The following is a 19,512-nucleotide window of genomic DNA, read 5'->3' as shown; positions in this document are numbered from 1 at the left end:
TAGGATCAAACATGGAGTGGAGGCGGACTTTTAAAGGCGGACTAACAAGTCTTTGAGGGTCAAAATTCTAGCTGATACACAAGTGCTCAAATCCTCATTTGCAGTTGTATCACACAAATAAATCATTGAAAAAAAAATCATACATTGTGATTTCTGGATTTTTCTTTTTAGATTATCTCTCTCACAGTGGACATGCACATATGATGAAAATTTCAGCCCCCTCCAGGATTTCTAAGTGGGAGAACTTGTAATATAGCAGGGGTCTTATTTTGTTCACTCTATCTATCTATCTATCTATCTATCTATCTATCTATCTATCTATCTATCTATCTATCTATCTATCTATCTATCTATCTATCTATCTATCTATCTATCTATCTATCTATCTATCTATCTATCTATCTATATCTATCTATCTATCTATCTATCTATCTATCTATCTATCTATCTATCTATCTATCTATCTATCTATCTATCTATCTATCTATCTATCTATCTATCTATCTATCTATCTATCTATCTATCTATCTATCTATCACCATTCTAGCCACCATTCTAATCACAGCCACACAAAAGCGATGTAACACAAACAGCCCTTACTTTGAATATCACTTTTTATTTCATGCCAGAAAAGGCGCATTCATACAGTGACTCGGACTTGTGTGGAATTGCTATATGCTGTTATATGCATCCACATTCAAGCAGTGCATATCTTATGACTCTCATGAATAAATGCAATAATACCATTGACACATTTTGTTAATCGCAAGAAGATAGCGCACACTGAATCACTTGACAATAAGTATGCACACTTGTAGCAGAGGATGAAATACATGTGCACCCTGTAGTCCATAGAGTTTTACTGACCTTTAACATCAAAATAGACATATAGCACAGAACATTACATGAGTAGCATTGTTGTTTTTGGGGGGAAGTCCATATAGAAATGATGTAATATTTAGAGGCATCAATGCTGGGTTAATTTAGTTCCTCTCAACTCGATTTTACTCTGGTTTTATAAAACTATCCTTGTTGCATCCACTCTCTTTCAAAATACTGCACATATACTGTACTGTACTGTACAACAAAGCAGCATTGTGTTCGTCCATCTTTTAAAGAGAACCAAGTTCTGTTTTGGTTGACTTGGATTTGATCTGAAGCACTGTACAACCAGTTTCAACGCCATCATTTCACACCTTCTGTCATACTGTAACTCTGGTCAGAGATGTTAAAAGACTGTGCTTTAACTCGTACTTAAGTGTCCCACTATGAGACAAAGCAACACCCATGAATGAATGTCTTTGAGTGAGTAAAATGCTGAGATCATTCTTTCTGCTTGCCACCAACTGGGCGGACTGGAGAGTTTGCATTCATGCCCGAAAAGACATAAAAGCTTTAAGCGATCGTTGCGATTACAAATTATTCAACCACGGCATCTTGTGATATTTTAGAATAAATTCAAAAATACAGTGGTGCCTTGAGATGTGACCTTAATATGTTCCGTTAATCCCAAACATGGGTATCTCAAATCACTTTCCACTTGAAATAAATGGAATTATGAGTATTTTTTTCCAGATTATTTGCAATGTGTTCTAAAAAGGAAAACAACAGTCTGCAACATTTTACTTTTTAAAAACATAAACGAATAACGAAACGAATTATAATTTAAAGAATCAAACAGTTTGTATGTCATAACTAATTATTTGCGGCTCAATCATTTTTTGTTTTTTCTTTGCAGAGGATAAAGACTATACTGCATGCCCATGAGTATTGTTATATTGTTCCTCCAGTGTATTCTGAATATTCTCGTAATTTTGGTGCATCGGCCCTGGGGGAATAGGAACATCCCACATTTCTTCAACAATACATACACAGAGACAGTCAGGTACTCTGTAAAATACAGTAATATCAGTTGTTCGGCGCAGAGGATAAAGAATATGTGTCCTTCAGTATCATTATATTGCTGCTCCATTTGGTGTGCACGGCTCGGCCAGATGGCTGCTGCATATTACAAACATACAGATATACATGGAGAAGGTTACAGTCTTTCAGCAAGTCCCAGTAGTATTAGTTGTTCTTCGCAGAGGATAAAGAATATATGTCAATGAGTATTATTTATCTGCCTGTGTGGGTTGATGAACTGTTTGAGTTTAAACACAGTAGCTGATGTGTACAACATTGCAAGAGCATTTATCCTGCTGTCCATTTGTTAAATACCCAACATGTACTTCTCTTTGTTTTGGTTAGTTGGACAGTAAATGGGGGACTGGCATTAAACTGCTTGAAACTTCTTCTTTTTTTTTTTTTTAAGTACTATATAGTGTATCTCCCAAACTTCTGCTTGTGAAGTGAATTGCGTTCACTGCCACCATACAGTGCTCGTATCTCAAATTATTGCTTGTAAGTCAAAGCATAAAAAAAAAGAAAGAAAAAGCAAACAGCTGAAAAACAACAGGTTGTGTCTCGAAAAACTCGGGTCACTCGTTATCTCAAGGCACAACTGTACATTTATACAGAGGGACTCGGTCTGATTCCAGAGGAAACCCACTCTAATCCAGTTATTGTGTTCTGTACTTTCCTTTAGATTCTTTGGATATCCTGTTGTATCATACAAAATACTGAAGAAATTAAGATTTATATTTGTTTATGTATATACAGCATGTTTTGTAGATGCCTGCTAAATATTCATGCAACTTTGTGGTCAATACCATATACACATAGCTTTTTGGTTTTGGCTGTCAGACATAATCCTTGCAAAACCATGTTTTTTTTTCCAGGACATTAAAAAAAAGAGCATATTTTATTTTAATTATTAAACACCATAAGAGAGCACGCTGTTTTCAACACTTTATATTGGTTAATATTTTGTAAAAATAACAGACCCACATGAGGACTGACCAGTAATATCCATTTTTTTGGAAAAATATGAAATTGATCATATTTAGTTTCCACCCAACAGTGTCGATATGTGGAAATAAGACCAATTTAAACAGCAACAGCTGTGAGTCTTGGATTAAAAAATATGATACATTGTTTAGTATATGAGTTATAATATATGTCTGCGTTTGTGTGTACGATAAGTGTTGCATATCTTTCAGTCCCAATCCCAAAATCGTTCATCCAGGAATTTCACTGGACATACTGCAAATGTAAATTTGAGTGAGTCGATAATATTTGCATTTGCAGCATTTCACGCATTATAAAAGATGCAGGCAAGGAAATCCACACATTTCATGACTTTTTGCATGTCGTCGTTCTTTCTGAGGAACACAACACACGTTCATGACTTGCAGTAGTGGTCCTGACCTTTGCTTGTGTGCACAAAAGTAGGAATAAGTAAAAATGCACATCGAGTCCATATTTGCATCGGTTCATCTCAACTTGATGCGCAGTTATGGTTCTCCGGTTGGCAGCGTGCCAGTATTCCAGCTTTTATCTCAGAGCACCAGCGGCCGCCCTCATCCTCGAGACGTGGCCTTTTATGTAACAGCTCTCAGCCCGGAAGCAGCCTGAAGAACATTTTGATGACAGCCACAAAAAAAAAAAAGGCTGTTCTGCTGAATTCTGTGACCAGAACCTCAAATCCTTGCTGGTTATTTGTCCACGGACTTGTTGATTCTCAGCGTGTGAAGTGCGTCACTGAATGCGGTGGACTTCTCGGTCTCTGTCTTGCTGGTGACTTTTGCGGACACGTCGGGCTCCCATAGAAAGAACTCGTGAAGGAGCGTGTTGACAGTGTCGGGACACTCCATCATCACCATGTGACTTCCTTCCTCGATGACTTTGAGGAAGGCAAACAGGAGGATCTAAAAAGGGAGACAAGGTTAATAGTTATCAAGGTTATTTTGCGTGCAAATAATACACTACTCACAAAAAGTTAAAACGATTTTAGAGAAGGTCAAATTAAGTTCACCTGGAAATGTTCCAGTGCATTTTAGATTCATTTTGAAACATCCCATTATCCCAATAACAATATCGCAATAGAGTGAGGAGATCGACAGACGGATGAGTGTAGCGTCTGCAGTGATGGGGACTTTGTATAAGAGGGAGCTAACCCCAAAGGTAAAGCTCTTGATTTACCAGTCGATCTACGTTCCTACGCTCACCTACGGGCACGAGCTGTGCATCGTGACCGAAAGAACAAGATCCCGGATACAAGCGGCTGAAATGAGTTTCCTCCACAGGGTGTCCGGGCTCTCCTTTAGAGATAGCGTGAGAAGCACGGTCATCCGGTAGGGGCTCAGTGTCGAGCCACTGCTCCTCCGCATTGAGAGGAGCCAGATGAGGTGTTTGGGGCATCTGATTCGGATGCTTCCTGGACACCCCCCTGGTGAGGTGTTCCGGGCATGTGCCACTGGAAAGAGACCCCGGGGATGACCCAGGACATGCTGGAGAGACTATGTCTCTCGACTGTCTTGGGAACGCGTCGGGATCCCTCTGGAAGAGCTGGAAGAAGGAGCTGGGGAAAGGGAAGTCTGGGTATCCCTCCTGAAGCTACTTCCCCCGCGACCCGACCCGGAGAAGCGGTAGAAAATGGATTGATGGATGGCTAATATCTCAATAATACTAGTGTACATAGACACAATTTATTTACCTCCGCCATGCGCTGATCCTCGTCCATGGGCACAAACTTGTCGCACATGCCATGCACCAGAAGAATGGGCACGGTGAGCTCAGCGTGGTAAACCTCATCGCCCTCAGGCCAGTATTGGCCGCTCATCATGGCGCGCAGTACAAATGGAGACACGTTGAAGGCGTTGCCCTGCTTCAACAGCTGCTTTTCTTTGGCACCCTGATGGGCAAATCCAGCTCTGGGATTTGAAAAAAAAAATGGAATAACATTTGTTGACTGAAATAATAGACTGAAGCATTCGCTGATTTGCAATCTTGTCCAATGTTGGTGCCTACGGACTTACTTGAGGAAACTCCAGGCCAGACAAGGGGACAGACAGTGGAGGACACATGATGGCAGTTGGAAAATGGAACAGAGGCTGGGCTCCAAGGCTGTAGGACCTCCTCCATTGATCATGACCACCTTGTGGACCAGGTCAGGATATTCGTGGGCCAGAAAGGTGCAAAACGACACTCTGCAGGACAAAGCGTCGAGATGTTAACGACTGAAATCAATCTGCTTTGAAGTGGAGGATAGTGATCACGTTCAGTTGTCAGACGCCTTCACCAAGGTCACATTTCATGGTTCTATTTTCAAACTTTTCCATCACCCTTTATATTTGACTTCATCTTATTAACTCAAGCACAGTGGATGATTGGTTAAAGCAGGGGTGTCAAAGTCATATTTGTCGCGAGCCACATTGTAGTTAGCGTTTCCCTCAAAGGGCCATTAGACTGAAACCATAAAAATCTTTAATCACTTCATCATATTTCCACTTCAAATTTAGGAACTAGTTTTGGCATCACAAATCATGGGTAGTTGGTGATCCAACTATTGTTGATGTTTGGTAACACAAAACTGTTTGCAATATCTCAATGCTTTCATTTATGATATGACAATTAGAAATTCCTGTCCAGATTTTGACAAGACTCATCAAAGTAGACACACATGATTTGCCTTCCCGGGCCACATAAAATCATGTGTCGGGCTGGATGAGGCCCCCAGGCCTTGAGTTTGACACCTGTCGGTCAAAGCGTCTCCCTCACACTTCTGAGAATCGGGGTTCAAATCCCTCCCCCACCTGTGTGGAGTTTGCACATTCTCTCCGTGCCCACGTGGGTTTTCGCGGAGCACTCCAGTTTCCTCCAACTTCCCCAAAACATGCATTCACTGGAGATTTTACTGTAAATTTCCCTTTGGTGTGATTGTGGGTGCGACAGGTTGTTTGTCTCGATGTGCCCTGCGATTGGTTGGCAACCTGTTTAGGGTGTACCCCGCCTCCTGCCCGAAGATTGCTGGCATAGGCTGCAGCACCCTGGCGACCCTCGAGAGGATAAGCGGCTCAGATAAAGGATGGATGGGTATTTACTAATTCACTGTCGTCGATGTTTGTATTCATCAACTGGAGCCAACCATTTACTGCCGACCTTGATTGTTCTTCATTCTACGTTGGTTCAAAATCGTCAATCACTCACCCGTAAGAGTGACCAATGAGAATGTTGCGTTTACGAGCATATCTCTTGAAGATGGCACGCAGGTCCTCTGCCAAGGCGTAAAACGTGTAGGCTGCTGCAATCTGCGGGGCTGTGCTGGCTCCATGCCCCGCCAAGTCCGGTGCGATGACCTCATAGCCCAGTCGAGAGAAGAAGTCCAACTGGCTGCTCCATATGTCCAACGAGCCTCCGACACCGTGCACGAAGAACAGCGCCACGTCCGAGTGGGTCCCCTTGCAGCTGGAGATCACCCTCTTGGAGTCGATCAGCACGGTGCGCTTGGGCTTCCGGCGTCGGCGGCGAGGAGGCGGGGCGGGCTTTTGCTCACCAGGAGTTGGAGGGACAGGAGGGGGAACCGGGTTTGGGTCTGGAGAAGAGGCCAATTCTTTATAGTCAGCTAGCTCCACCTCTACAGTACTGCATGGTTCCAAATCGCCATCCTGACACTGAAGGATTTCAGAGTGCAAAACGTCGCCAAGATTCTCAATCACCAGTTGGCCATTCCGATACACCGTGATCTTTCTTTTGCAGTGGACACCGCCGCCGCTGCTGTCATTTTTATTCTCGTCGTGATCAGCGGCTTTCTGCTCCCCGGCCGCGGTGTGCTCGTCGTCTGCGACAGGCTGGCGCTCGGGGACGATGTGCCGCACTCTCAAGACTCGTCCGGGTTTCACCTCCACAAACTCAAAACCATCGGAGGGCTCTGTCGACTCCAAGGGCAAAACTAGACGGGCGGCTTTCCCGGTTAAGCAACAAAGAATTCCTTCTGTTATGGTGGTCAGCATAGCGACTCCCTGCAAATACGACAAAATACACACGATTCCAGTGAAAAACACTGAATAGAAACTGAAACTAATACAAAGAGTTCATAGAAATAAACTGGTTTTGTTAAGTGCTATTTATGATTGTGTTAGAGTTTTAAATTAATCTCACAGATTTAATTTTGAAGAAAAATGCCCATGCTCCATGTCTACATCCACATCGGGTGAAGATTCTCTCTAACTTCTACTAACAACCCAAGCTAAACTCAGCTCTTCCCAGACAATCAAAGACCTTACAGTCCCAAAATCGAGTCATTACAACAATAATTCCATGACACCAATTACTACAGTCAATCAATAAAAATGAGACTAAATTCAAGTCAAAGAAGAAGAAAAATTTGAGTGTTGCAATACTGCTTTAAAGGGCTCTAAACATTACATAAAGTAATGTCAGACTTGGAAGGATGATGTACAAATTTATTATGGGGAAATAGAACCATGTGAGTTAAAGCTATTTTTAGTGCATTTTTGCATAAATGGTTTTTGACTGGCAGCACGGTGGAGCTGTAAAGTGCCTCACATTTTTGAGGATCCAGGTTCAATCTGGGTCCTGCCTGTGTGGATTTTGCATGTTCTCCCCATGCCTGGATGGGTTTCCTCTGGGTGCTCCGTTTGCTTCCCACTTCACAAAGACACGCAACATTAATTGGACACTCTAAATTGCCCCAAGGTATTATTGTGAGTACGACTGTTGTCCATCTCGATGTGGCCTGCGATTGGCTGGCAACCAGTTCAGGGTCTACCCTGCCTCCTGACCGTTGACAGTTGGGATAAGCTCCAGCACTCCCACGACCCTTGTGAGGATAAACAACTAAGAAAATGGATGGATGCATGGTTTTGAGCCTCCAAAATTCTCCACAAAATGTTGCCCAGCGTCCAAAAGGCTCATTGGGTACCCTCACCATGGGATAAAAATCTTCTCAACTGGCAAAGAAGCAACAGTTCCACACGACTTGTTTGCAGATGCCAAATATCATCAGTGTACTGTATTTACTATTTAGTTTGGGTTGCGTGTCTATTTAGTTGTGCATTCATAACAAGTAAAACTACATAGAGGGAAAAGGATAGACATAGGTTTATTGCTCAATTAACATTTCATTGTTGAGAAACGTTGTAAAGAGATTCTAACAGGCCGTAAAAGATTGTAGGGGTCGAAGCATCTGTTCATGGGCAAACATGTGTGTTTGTTTTCAGGAACAGCATTTAAAGGCGTGGAGGTCACCCAAAGGCACACAAGCTGAGCCAACAAAGATTAAAAAGAAAACAGTCTGAAGATCTTCACCCGAACATGATATGGACTACGCGCTCAAGACCCTCGCCATACCTTAGTCATATACTGTATATTTATATTTTTTAATCTCAGTTAATACATCGAGGACTGAAAATACAAAATCTGACCATACTCCGCAGTCATTACAGTCGTAACGGACACGTGTCGACCCTTCTAAATTTAATGAAAAAGTTACCCTAGCTCTTAGGCGACAACAATGGATTGGATATGCTATTCTTGGACCATGCGTACAGTATGTAGAGGCACACAATAAGACCAGAGTTTCCATAGTTTCGGTTGGTGAAGAGGGATCAATAGCTGACTACAACTCGGTATGTGTAGATGTACACGCATGTAAGGCACGGCTTTCACGTATTACATAAACACTCTTCCGGTCTCTAGGAAACAGCAAGAAGTCACATGTTTTGTTTCCAAGTAACCGAATCAGAGAAGGGAAACTCTAATAGAACACCTTCATTGAAATTGCCATCAGTATAAAACACAAAATAGAATTGTATATTCATTTCCGATACTATACTCATTATGATTGTGCTGAACTGAATTGTAGAAACTATTGAAACAATACAGAAAATGCAGTACAACAGCATGCAATAACACCAAGTACTGTAAATCATCCCGAGTGGTTCACAATCATTTTTTTTCATCCAAGAGTATAACAAAAACAAACAAAACAAGTATTATTATAATCATCATTATTCACTAGATATTCCAATGACATAGCTAACATATTAATGTCTGCAGATCGCTACGGGCATGTTTCGCTAATTAAACTTATCTGTAATTAGTTTTGCTCTGACTAGCCAATCAGAGGGCTAAAAAATTGCTGGAGTCATTGTTGGTCAGATAGTTGGCACTGGGACCAAGGGAAAGCATAAATATGCAATAATTGGAGTTATATTGAGATAAAACAGAATGCAATGATTTGCAAATCATTTTGAACCTATTACCTCTTTGACCGAGAGGATATGATGTCCATGATTTTCAAAAACAATTAGAAATGCGGCGGCACAGTGGCCGACTGGTTAAAACATAGCGTAAGGCAACAAAGGTCAAAGGCATTCAATGTTGTTTTTTGGCCTTGCATCTTGCATGCTGGCAGTTCTCCAGATTCTCTGGATCGTTTGACGATATCGATAAAATCCCTAAAATAGTGCATTCAATTAAATATAGGTTGAAAGGATTTAGAAATCATTAGTGAGGATAAGCGGCATGGTCTGGGTAACCACGGGCCACATAATACAGTCATGCTGTCACAAATGAAACGTTTCAAAACTACTGTTCCTAAATAATCTGCTGTAATATTGGTCATTTTCTCTGAGGATGAAGATTATATCCTCGTGCAAACTTTACTCTATTTAGTTGTATTTTTTACGTTCAGAGACTGGAACAGAAATAATGGGATTTTCATGCATTTCAACAAGGAAAGATGATTGAAGATACATTTGAGTTACGGCTGTGGTCACAGAACATATTAAACTTGTATCTCAAGTCGCCCACGTTTGTAAATGTCACTGCTCATTTGTATTGCGTACCTTTCACTGATCAGTATATGTGTGAGGCTCAATGTGATTCAGGATTATGCAGACTGCCACGAATAATGCATAAGCGACAAAATATGCATGCATTATTGTTTTGTGATTCCACTTCTATTATTTGAGACATGCACAGAAGGAGGTCCTGTTGTCTGCAGTGTGTCACGTCAGATCTCCTTCAAAATGCACCCAAGGGGCAACAAAATGTCATCGAAATGCGACTACCCCGCTGACCTACTCTCAATAATCCCGAATCCCACTCATCAACCCTCAAAACAAACACGACTGATCGATGCGCTGTGCGCACCGCATGATGTCTGCCAGCTGGTACACCGTGTGCTGTTCTCCTTCAACATATAAAAAATGTATCTACGTATACATTATTCCAGCGAGGATGGAATCACACGCTGCAGCGCGGCACATTTCGACGCCAATTTTGTGGACTTCCAGTCGAATGCGTAACCTACTTCTTTGTGGTGCCAGAAATCTTGCAGCAATTGCGTTCAACGTGGACAGCAATGATGACTCAACAACAACAACACCTCCGAGCCGTATCCAACGACCGCGGGCACGCGTTTATTTCTTTCATTTCGCTGCGCTTTGCATGGGAGCGCTGAATTATGAAGATTTAAAGGTAACATTCTTCATCACAGCGTGCAGGCCGTTATTTTACTTTTTACATATGTATTTTTTTTTTTTTTTTTTTGCCACTACAGAGAAAATGTCTGCACTGTTTATTGTTGCAGGAAACATTTACTGCACGAAATTGGAAAATTTTATTATTATACGTGACGATATGATATAATGTGATCTTACCGGCTGCACAGCTTGATGATGGTGTTTACAAGTCAACCAGATGACCGCCGAGGTCCGACAAAACCACGCATTTGACGCTGCAAAACAGTCAAAAAAGCCCCCATCAGCACCTGAGCAAGACTATAAGACGACGAGGAAGAACGAAAGCGCGCCCATGCATAAAAAGGTCCAGTGGGAACTGGGATAAAATGCCCATCACGACCCCCCCCCCAAAAAAAAACAGTAAATATCTATTTATTTATTTATTTTTCGCTCTCAGCATCAGTCACTGCGCACCAAGGCAGAAGAAGTACCACCCAGCCTTGTTGCCCTTCTCGACGCAGGGCCGGCTTCACTCCCGAGTGGCAGCTAAAAGAGCCAATAAAAGCGATAGAGGCGCTCTGCTGCGGCCAATGGGATAGCGTCGTGTCCTTGTTGCCAAGGGCGGCCAAAGCGGCACAGGAACCCTCCTTGCGGGTCTCAGAAAAAGGACTCGGAGGAAATACCAAAGCCGCCATGAGCCTTGTGCTGTGGGAAATGTACAAATGAGCACCCGATCGATTCGAAATGATCATTCTTGTGTCTAATGTATAAATTTTAGTTCAATATCCGTAACACTTAAAGTACCTTAAGCGATAACTTCATACGCTGTCTCAACTCCAACGGAGGGAAGTCATGATGTACAAATACTTTGTTACCGTACTTAACTAGACTTTTCTGGTATTTGTACTTTATCGAGAAACCGCAATAGAATACGTAATATAATACAGGAAAAAGAGACTCGTGAAAGTAGAAGTAGGCCGACTTATTCGACTCCATCAGAGGTAGCAAAAAAGTATTCACGTTTTGTACATAAGTAGAAATACAGGTACTTGCTTAAAGAGGAGAAAGCAAAATTTGACTTTATAAGGTGGCAAAAGACCACAAATACATTGTGCTCACTTGCACAAGGTGGGAAATGTACTCAAATAGAGTACACATAATAATACAGATATTGATAAACATTTTTTAAAGACTACTAAAAGTAGAAGTAACGATTCAAGTCCCTAAACTAAGTAAACTCAAGTGGGACTCAAAGTGAACTCAACGAGTCCTTTTATAATTTTTATGTTTGTACTTGATATATAGCTTCCAATTTATTTATTTATTTACAATAAACAGGTACAGTATTTATTGAGGAGCTGTTGCTACTGCAGGTGCAGTGGTGCATCCGGAACAGCAGGTGTCGCCCTCGTTATCAATAACGTGAATACTCCCTTCCGCAAAGCACAGCCCAAAGTCGAAGAAGAGGAGTGACTTTCAACCTTCTGCACGGCCACAACTTTACCACAATGAATATTATTCTTACGTCTTTTTCCCGCTTGCGCGGAATACATCTCTTAAACAGGTAACTAAACTCTCTTTTCCCCCCTGTAATTGTCGGAGATCAGCGTTTTAACTTGACGAGTCATCTTAGTTTGTGGCTTGCAGCGTGGCTAGTTGCATTTCTGTAACCATTGTGTCTATTATTGTGGTTGGAGTGAAAGCTATTTTTTGGATAAATACATATAAATTAAACGCTTATTAGGATTTACTGTAATACAGTTCTACATTGTTGTACATAATCGAAATTAACTTACATTTTAATCCTGCAAAACCTGATACTGTGTTAATGCAAATGTCATGAAATCTCCCTTTTTTCCCCCAGAATATTATTTTCCCAATCTGTAAATAAAAACTAGCAATAATTAAACAATATACTGTATACATCACCGTTTTTCTAGCATTTCTTGAAATCTTGAAAGTCAACCTCTTGAACAAAGCATTCGGTTTAAATGTGCAAGCTTGCATTATATTTGTATAGTTTGCTTCTCAGTGTATAAACCAAAACAATGATTCCACACAAATGTGACAAAATGGTGTTGACAACAAAGAATATTCATTGATTTTCTTCTTTCGCCACTACTAGAGTCCCAACTGCCAACGCGGCAGTAAATGGGACGTCTCACCTCCGATCCTTTAGCGACTGGCTCGTCTCAAGATCTCCTCCGGATCGTCATATTTCTTCCCAGGCCGAGGGTGCGGGGGTCTTCCGGCAGCTTCCGTGGCAATATCAGCAAGTGCGGACGAGGAAAAGAGGAATTGAGTATCAGCCCAAAAACCTGAAACGTAAGAGGACCCACGGCTGGATCAAGAGGCTCAGCACACGAGGCGGAATTGAAGTGATCTTGCGGCGGATGTTGAAGGGACGCAAATCGCTCTCGCACTGAACATCGTTACTGGAAAGCAAGACTTTGAGGACTTTCTGGATATGAAATCCTAAACTCTTTCAGAAAGCCCTTCAGAACTTGTGTATTGTGTGGAGAAGTGATACTCGCTGTGGAGCTGGGCAGTCATGAGCGATGGGTGGGAGGGTTGAAACTGGCCTTCACAAAACAAGTACTGTGGGCGGGTTCTTTCACCAAGTTATAAGTCTCCCTATATGAATAAACGATTTCTTAAATTACACTCTAAAAACACTCTTTTGTTTTAAAATGAACCATTCATCAATTTTCTTTCGTGCTTATTGACCAGTGGGCCTGTATTGCTCATTGACAATCTCCCTGAAGTCTCTCAAATCTACCTACAACACTGGTGAGGACAAGCAGCACGGAAATTTGATTATCGAGATTAGCTTTGCTTCTTGATTACCACTCAAAATTTCACAAATCCTTTCCAATGGAATTAGATGGGCAACTTTTGTTCTTATCAACTGTGACTGTCAGGAATATATATTTAGTTGAACACAGGGGCTCTAGTTCAACTCACATACCCTTTCATAAATATTTGCTCTTGTACCATATATTCTACTCAGAAAATAAAAAACCAAACAAAAAAACCCCAAGTATAATCTTAAATGTCGACCTAAAAGAATGTTTGCATAGTATTCATGGCCCCTGTGTGGAAGAGTATGTCATTGTGTATCAATTTAACAGTCAGCAAGTTTAGTGTTAGCTGAACACACCTGGGGAGCTCACTGGGTGTCAAATTCAAGGCCTGGGCCCCAGATCTGGCCCACCAAATCAATTTATGTGGCCCAACTCATGCGTATCCACTTCCATGATTCTTGCAATATTAGGTAACCCAAAAATGATCGTATGTAATAAGTAATAACTGAGATATTGGAAGTATTATTTTGTTACCAAATATTCTGGACTTCTGATTTCAAAACGAATTCAGAAATGCATAGTCTAATACCATAACGAGGCAATCAAAATAATTTTTTGGACTCACAGTCACAATATCTCTGAGGGGAAACAACAATGTGGCCGTTACAAAAAATATTTTGGCAGTGTTACGGTAGGTGTTTGTTATTCCTGACTATTGTGTGACATTCAATATCATTATTAGGTGTACATGGGAATATTGTCTGACAATTATATGCATTTATCTAACTGTGCCTATTTAACAATTTGTAGCTGGAAATGTGATAAGATTACTGCATGTATTGTACAGATGTAAGCACATTTGTGTTTGTGCTTGTGTCCTTTTGTTTCCATTGCTACATATGTTTGCTTGTCACTCAAATCATTTTCTTGCTTATAATGTCTTATACGATAATCTTTTCTCATCCAAGTCATCATGGCTGCTCGGTATACAACAACAAAATAGGTCCTACGGATACTATTTAAATATTGAGCGAGAGGATTGAAATATTGGACAATGGGAACAGTCTATTAAACGAATATTAAAAAAAAAAAAAAAAGACTTGTGTGGACCACAATGTGATTTCATAAAAAAGATATGGAAAAGTATATGGACTTGTCACTCGTATTTAGCTGTCGTGGAGGTTTTTGTCTTGAAAAAAAAAAAAAGTTAACGCCTTCGTGATTTACAACACAATGGAAAGAAAGAAAAATAATTTGTTTATGTGAATTAAAAAGACGTCATTTGACGACATTCCGGACAGCCAATGGCGACTTGCTTTACGCGTACTAGTCACTTCAAAGACATGAGCGAGCCTTTCAAATCCTCATCAAACATGTCCAGTAAATTCTGCTCACAAAGAGAAGAACACGGTAGGTTCAATGTGTCCTTTTTTTTATTTCACCCCATTATTTTATTTGATCAAGCCCAAAGTTTCAGCTCGCAAAAAGGCAGCGGAGACTCCCTCGCTTTGGAGTTTGGATTACACGTCTCTTCATTTGTCTTTCCAGATGGACCTCTTGAAGGATCTACCCGTTTTTAACAAAAACAATTTCAGCAGATTTCAAGCAGACTCTGTAAGTAAACACGTTAGCTTGAAGTTCAGCGATTCGAAACCTTTTACTGATTTGACGGATTTTACACGATTGAAATCTAATCTTAACCCTCACCAAACTAAAATGTCACATTAGGTTTGGCTAGCTAGTTGTACCTTCTCCCATGGAGCGGGAAAGCCTGCCACTGTCAATCCTTGCAAAATATATATATATAACAAATATACATTATTTGTACTAAATAAATATACTTATTTATATATATTTCTGAGCAATTAGTGAAACTTTTTTCTTGCCACAACACTGTCGAGAATCACTTAAGCATTTATAAGTCACCTTAAATCTCATTTAAATAATTCTTTATTTAAAAAATGTTTTTTTAATAAGTAAGTATTTTTTGCATTGCAGAATTTTCAGATGGATGTTTATATTCTCACTGAGGACTTTCCATCAGAGCAAAGTAAGTGCTAAGTATCTCATCACACCACCCAAGTTCTGTCACAAAACCTTAGCGTTGCCCGTTGGCTTAATTTTGTTTTCATTTTTCTCTAGTCATTGTTCAGGAGAAGAAAGCTACGCTCTCGCAATTTTGTGAAAACTGCAAGGTAAGAGTTAAATTGTTCACATCAACTTCATTCCTCTTGAAATTGTGGTTCATCATAACTATAACCAATAACTCATCCCCATTCAGAAGCTCAATTTTGAATGGACTGGCTACACTAACATGCAGTTAAATCATTTATTATTATGTATGTATGTGTGTGTGTCTTTTTTTAAAACATCGCAGCACACTTTGAACAGAGGGAACGTGTTCAAGAGCAGGAACATGCGGAAGGAGAGAACGCAGGGCTTCCTTGGAATGGTACCAGGACAGAGAGAGGAATGAAGGGGTTTTTTTTGGTACGGGTTGGGGGAAAAAAAAATGTAATGTAGATTGTAAATCTATTAATAAATAATAACGTTCATGAACACTTGCCGAGTCTTACTTTATAGGAAACCCGTGATTTGTTCATATGGTCAGGACAAATCTAAAATCACTAATCAGCGCAGCGAGATGTTTTTATTTTTTTAAATCTATAATGTTTATCAATTGTGTAAACACAAACACCTTTGACTTGATTCAAGTGTGGTTCATTTGCATTAGGAATACATTCACTAATTCATGTAGTAAAATAATTAATAAAAAAAAAAATCAAATTTGAGAAAAATAGATACTTTTCATGGTCACAGTGACTAGAATGTGGGCTATTGCAGAAGAATACAATGGCTTTTTAAAGTGCTAAATAACACATCATGAACAGGTGACTCGTGCACAATATGCATTCAGTGCAGGCTTGACAAAGAAGAACCAAACCTGGAATGGGACACAACCATGCAATAGTTACATCTCAAGAGAAAAGGATTCATTCAGTCACATTCACAGTACTATACATGTATTTACATGGAAGCTGTGAGAACTTACATAGTTAGTTGCTTTGTGCAAAGTAAGGTGCATTTAACTGTTGACCTTACATGTGGTCTGCCAGTATGGAAACCATTTTGAGGGTTTATTCCATATACTTGATGTCCAGGTAAAAGTCCGTCACATGAACTAGTACATCCTTTGCCGTCACAAATAACAGTAGTCGAAAGCTGTGCTACGTGTATTACATCTGGCGTTAAACTAATGCAGCATTTCATAAAAACTTCCTGCCTACATTCAAATATGTTGGTGGCTGTGCGATGGTCTGGGGATGCTTAGCTTCTTTGGGACCTGGACGACACGCTGGGATTAATGGAACGGTGAATTCTGCTATCTATCATAAAATCCCTGTGCTGCCCATCTAGCCGTCGTTTTGTGCACTCATGCCCACGCGGTCATTAGTTATGCACAAGGATAATGACGCTACAGGTATCAGCAAGTTAAGCCCTCCCACAACTACTGAAAATCCGTAAGTGATCAACACCCACCCAAAATTATTTGTAATTACCTATGGAAGCCATCTGATGGTGCCAAAGCACCTTTTTTCTATTAGACAAGGCTATAGAGCTCGGCACGTGACGTCGCCATTTTCACGGCGCCATATTGTCGGTCTAATAGAGCTGTTCAACTTTGTGGGAGAGGAATTATCCTTCTCGATCTCAAATTACCAAAAAGTATTTATAATTCCAAATTGGCTCATTTGAGAACAATGCGGATTAAAAAAAAACATCAGTCACAGAGGTCTACAGAGGTTAAGTGCAGCCGCAATCGCTTCCATGTACGTTCCACGGAGACGACTCCTTCCTCTTTTTTTTTTTTTTAAAATCATAGTTAATGAATGCAAGTTTGTGTAAAACCAGGGGTCATTTATTTAAATATTGATATTTGTATTGAATACTAGCGGAAAAGTTTGATGGATTCCGGCAAAGGTCAACGTGTCGCTGAACACACTTCTGCATTCACGAGCCTTCAAACCGTCGTCTTTTTTTCAATCAAAGTTAATGAATGCGAGTTTGTGTAAAACAGGGGTCACCAACCCGGTACCCGCGGGCGAATGGTAGCCCGGGAGGAGCATATAAGGCCCCCGCGAGGTATGTTCTAAAAATACCACAGGCCACAAATTGTTACTGTTATTTGTGCTTTAAATTCTGAATCTGACTTGCTTACGTGATTTAAAATTTTAAAATACCTGTAATGTCATTTCCTACAATAAATTAAGACAAAAATATTTTATGTACGTGTAATGAACTGAGTCTGAAATTTGCTGCAAAGAGGTCACGTAGCCCTTCACACGATTGGTGCTCACAAAGTAGCCCTCAGCCTCAAAAAGGTTGCTGATTCCCTGATGTAAAACCAGGGGTTATTTATTTGAATATTGTTATTTGTATTGAATACTAGCGGAAAAGATCACTGGATTATGGCAAAGGTTAACGTGTCACCGAACAGACTTCTGCGTTCACGAGCCGTCATTTATTCCAGATGAGAACAGATCCAGCAACAAAGTATTTGTGTGCGTCCAGACTTTTGTACGCTTTCAAACTCGACGACTTACTCACCAGATCCGTGTGTAGATCCAGTTGTCCAAGAAAAGCAGAAGTGAATTAACAGTCCAATTTCTTCTCGGCGAACACATCGACTTTGCCATTAAATATGGGTCCTCCATGCAGAGTTTATCTAATTTTTCCACGTACCGTCGTTTATTTTCACCTTCTAAATGTCTGACTGTTTCGGACAAGACTCTGGGCGTCGTGCTTCAAGACATATTTCCGTGTCGTCTCCAACCGACTTAGCATTGAGCAATGCCGAGCTTGACCGGCAATGGGCCAAGTAAACAAAAGTCACATGATTTTATGACGTAGGTGCACGAGCTCTATAGCCTGACTAATTGAAGCTCTTCACCTCACTTCAACATAATTCCTCGGCCCCAATATACTACAAGATGGTGCCACTTCCAACAGAACCAAAAAGAATTGGTGACTTTTTCAGCAAAGAACATAGTATCGATTCTGCTCCAAAATTAACTGCGAATGTTCTGTGATGACTGTACCTTACCTTACTCCGGATATCAAGCATATGGAACAAATGCTCAAATGGCTTTCAATATGCCAGACTTCACGTTTGTTCACCACTCTACGGGTGTCTGTCAGGGTTTCACTTGGTCATTACCATTGCAAGTAGTGAGTCTTTTTTGTTGTTGTTTTTTTACACTTGAAATGTGCATTAATTCTTCAAGCCTGAGCTTTCCGAATCCCCGTCTCCTTTATCAGACTCATTTGACGGTAACTCCTCATGAGTTAAGTTGAGGTCAGCCCTGTTGGCATGACAACTCTCCGTCTGGCTGGGCGGCTGTGTCCCGTTAGCACACACCACAGTTCCCTCCGTCTTGCTGAAACTGAACAGCTTACCCGGACTGAATGTCCTGTTGGGAGATTGATTTCGCTCCTGGCCACCAGGCGTGGTCGAAGAGCTCCCCGTCGATCCGGGTGAACCCGCAGCCGTCGCGGGCTCTTTTTTCACCTCTGTTGACTTCAAAAACTTGAGAAATCCCGGCAGCTTGGCCTCTCCCCCGGTGGGCGACTGAGCCGGGGAGCGGGAGCTGCCGGAGGAGAACTTACCCTGAAGTGGGATGATCTGCTTCAGCTTCATCACGTTGTTGTTCCCGAGCAGAGAGCTGGGCCTTTTGGGCTTGCCGCCCGCAGCCTTCTCCTGGTGGTGCTGGTGAGTGGCGTCCGACTTGTGGCACTCGCTCTCCTGCCGTGCCTCGGCCTGACGCTGAAGTTCCTCCTCTTCCCGGCGACGTCTCAGCTGCTGCTGGAAATGTTGCTGCACCTGTAGCTCATGCCTCTGATTGGGGGTGGAAGAAGGGAAGAAGACGTTCAGTTCACCTCCATGTGATGCGTTATGTCAGGCAGTTAGGGCAGCCTATATTCACAATCTAAATTCTACTATTTCCACGGAAATCCATCAATTTATTCCCAAAAGTCTTTATTTTGTAGTTTTTTTCTTGACTGAGCTGCTTCCAGTACCTTTGTGATTTCAGTATCACTTTCATGAGTTGGCATGTAAAGCTAATTTGCACTGATGTTAAACTATATTAGCGTTTTCTGAACCAGTCGATTTTCAAATTTGGTGCTGAGGGCCAGCTAGCCGGTCAACACCAACATTGGCAGTTGTCTGGGAGAAATATGTGTTAGAGCCGAGTCCGACCTTCAAAACAAGTTTGTACCGATCGGCACACTTTAAAGGTGAATATATGCAACCCCCCCCCGCGCCCCCCAATCACTTATCA

The 19,512-nt window shown here is 41.2% G+C and overlaps 3 protein-coding genes across 4 annotated transcripts in view; 1 reads left to right on the top strand and 2 right to left on the bottom strand.

Moving 5' to 3' along the window:
• Window positions 1–645: 645 nt before the first annotated feature.
• On the bottom strand, window positions 646–10,725 carry abhd8a (abhydrolase domain containing 8a). The gene is made up of 5 exons (XM_061840393.1): window positions 10,566–10,725; window positions 6,088–6,899; window positions 4,917–5,087; window positions 4,595–4,811; window positions 646–3,806 (listed from the first exon to the last, which is right to left on the bottom strand). Exons 2-5 carry the CDS (start codon window positions 6,888–6,890, stop codon window positions 3,594–3,596), a joined length of 1,404 nt encoding a protein of 467 aa, XP_061696377.1. The 5' UTR covers window positions 6,891–6,899; window positions 10,566–10,725; the 3' UTR covers window positions 646–3,593.
• Window positions 10,726–11,755: 1,030 nt separating this feature from the next.
• On the top strand, window positions 11,756–15,732 carry mrpl34 (mitochondrial ribosomal protein L34). The gene is made up of 6 exons (XM_061839801.1): window positions 11,756–11,931; window positions 12,493–14,581; window positions 14,720–14,785; window positions 15,170–15,221; window positions 15,314–15,366; window positions 15,549–15,732. The coding sequence occupies exons 1-2, from the start codon at window positions 11,876–11,878 to the stop codon at window positions 12,791–12,793; spliced, it is 357 nt and encodes a 118-aa protein (XP_061695785.1). The 5' UTR covers window positions 11,756–11,875; the 3' UTR covers window positions 12,794–14,581; window positions 14,720–14,785; window positions 15,170–15,221; window positions 15,314–15,366; window positions 15,549–15,732.
• Window positions 15,733–15,806: 74 nt separating this feature from the next.
• LOC133511138 (anoctamin-8-like) overlaps window positions 15,807–19,512 on the bottom strand; it is a 30,255-nt gene continuing 26,549 nt past the window's right edge. For both annotated transcript variants that reach the window (XM_061839799.1, XM_061839800.1), the window contains one exon: window positions 15,807–19,067. In XM_061839799.1, the coding sequence (XP_061695783.1) occupies window positions 18,444–19,067 (624 nt within the window). In that variant the 3' untranslated portion in view covers window positions 15,807–18,443. The remainder of the gene's footprint in view (window positions 19,068–19,512) is intronic.

This window comes from Syngnathoides biaculeatus, chromosome 13 (assembly GCF_019802595.1).
Source record: "Syngnathoides biaculeatus isolate LvHL_M chromosome 13, ASM1980259v1, whole genome shotgun sequence".
Classification (NCBI taxonomy): domain Eukaryota; kingdom Metazoa; phylum Chordata; class Actinopteri; order Syngnathiformes; family Syngnathidae; genus Syngnathoides; species Syngnathoides biaculeatus.
The sequence above is the reverse complement of the archived record's forward strand: the minus strand, read 5'-3'. Positions and strand labels throughout refer to the sequence as shown.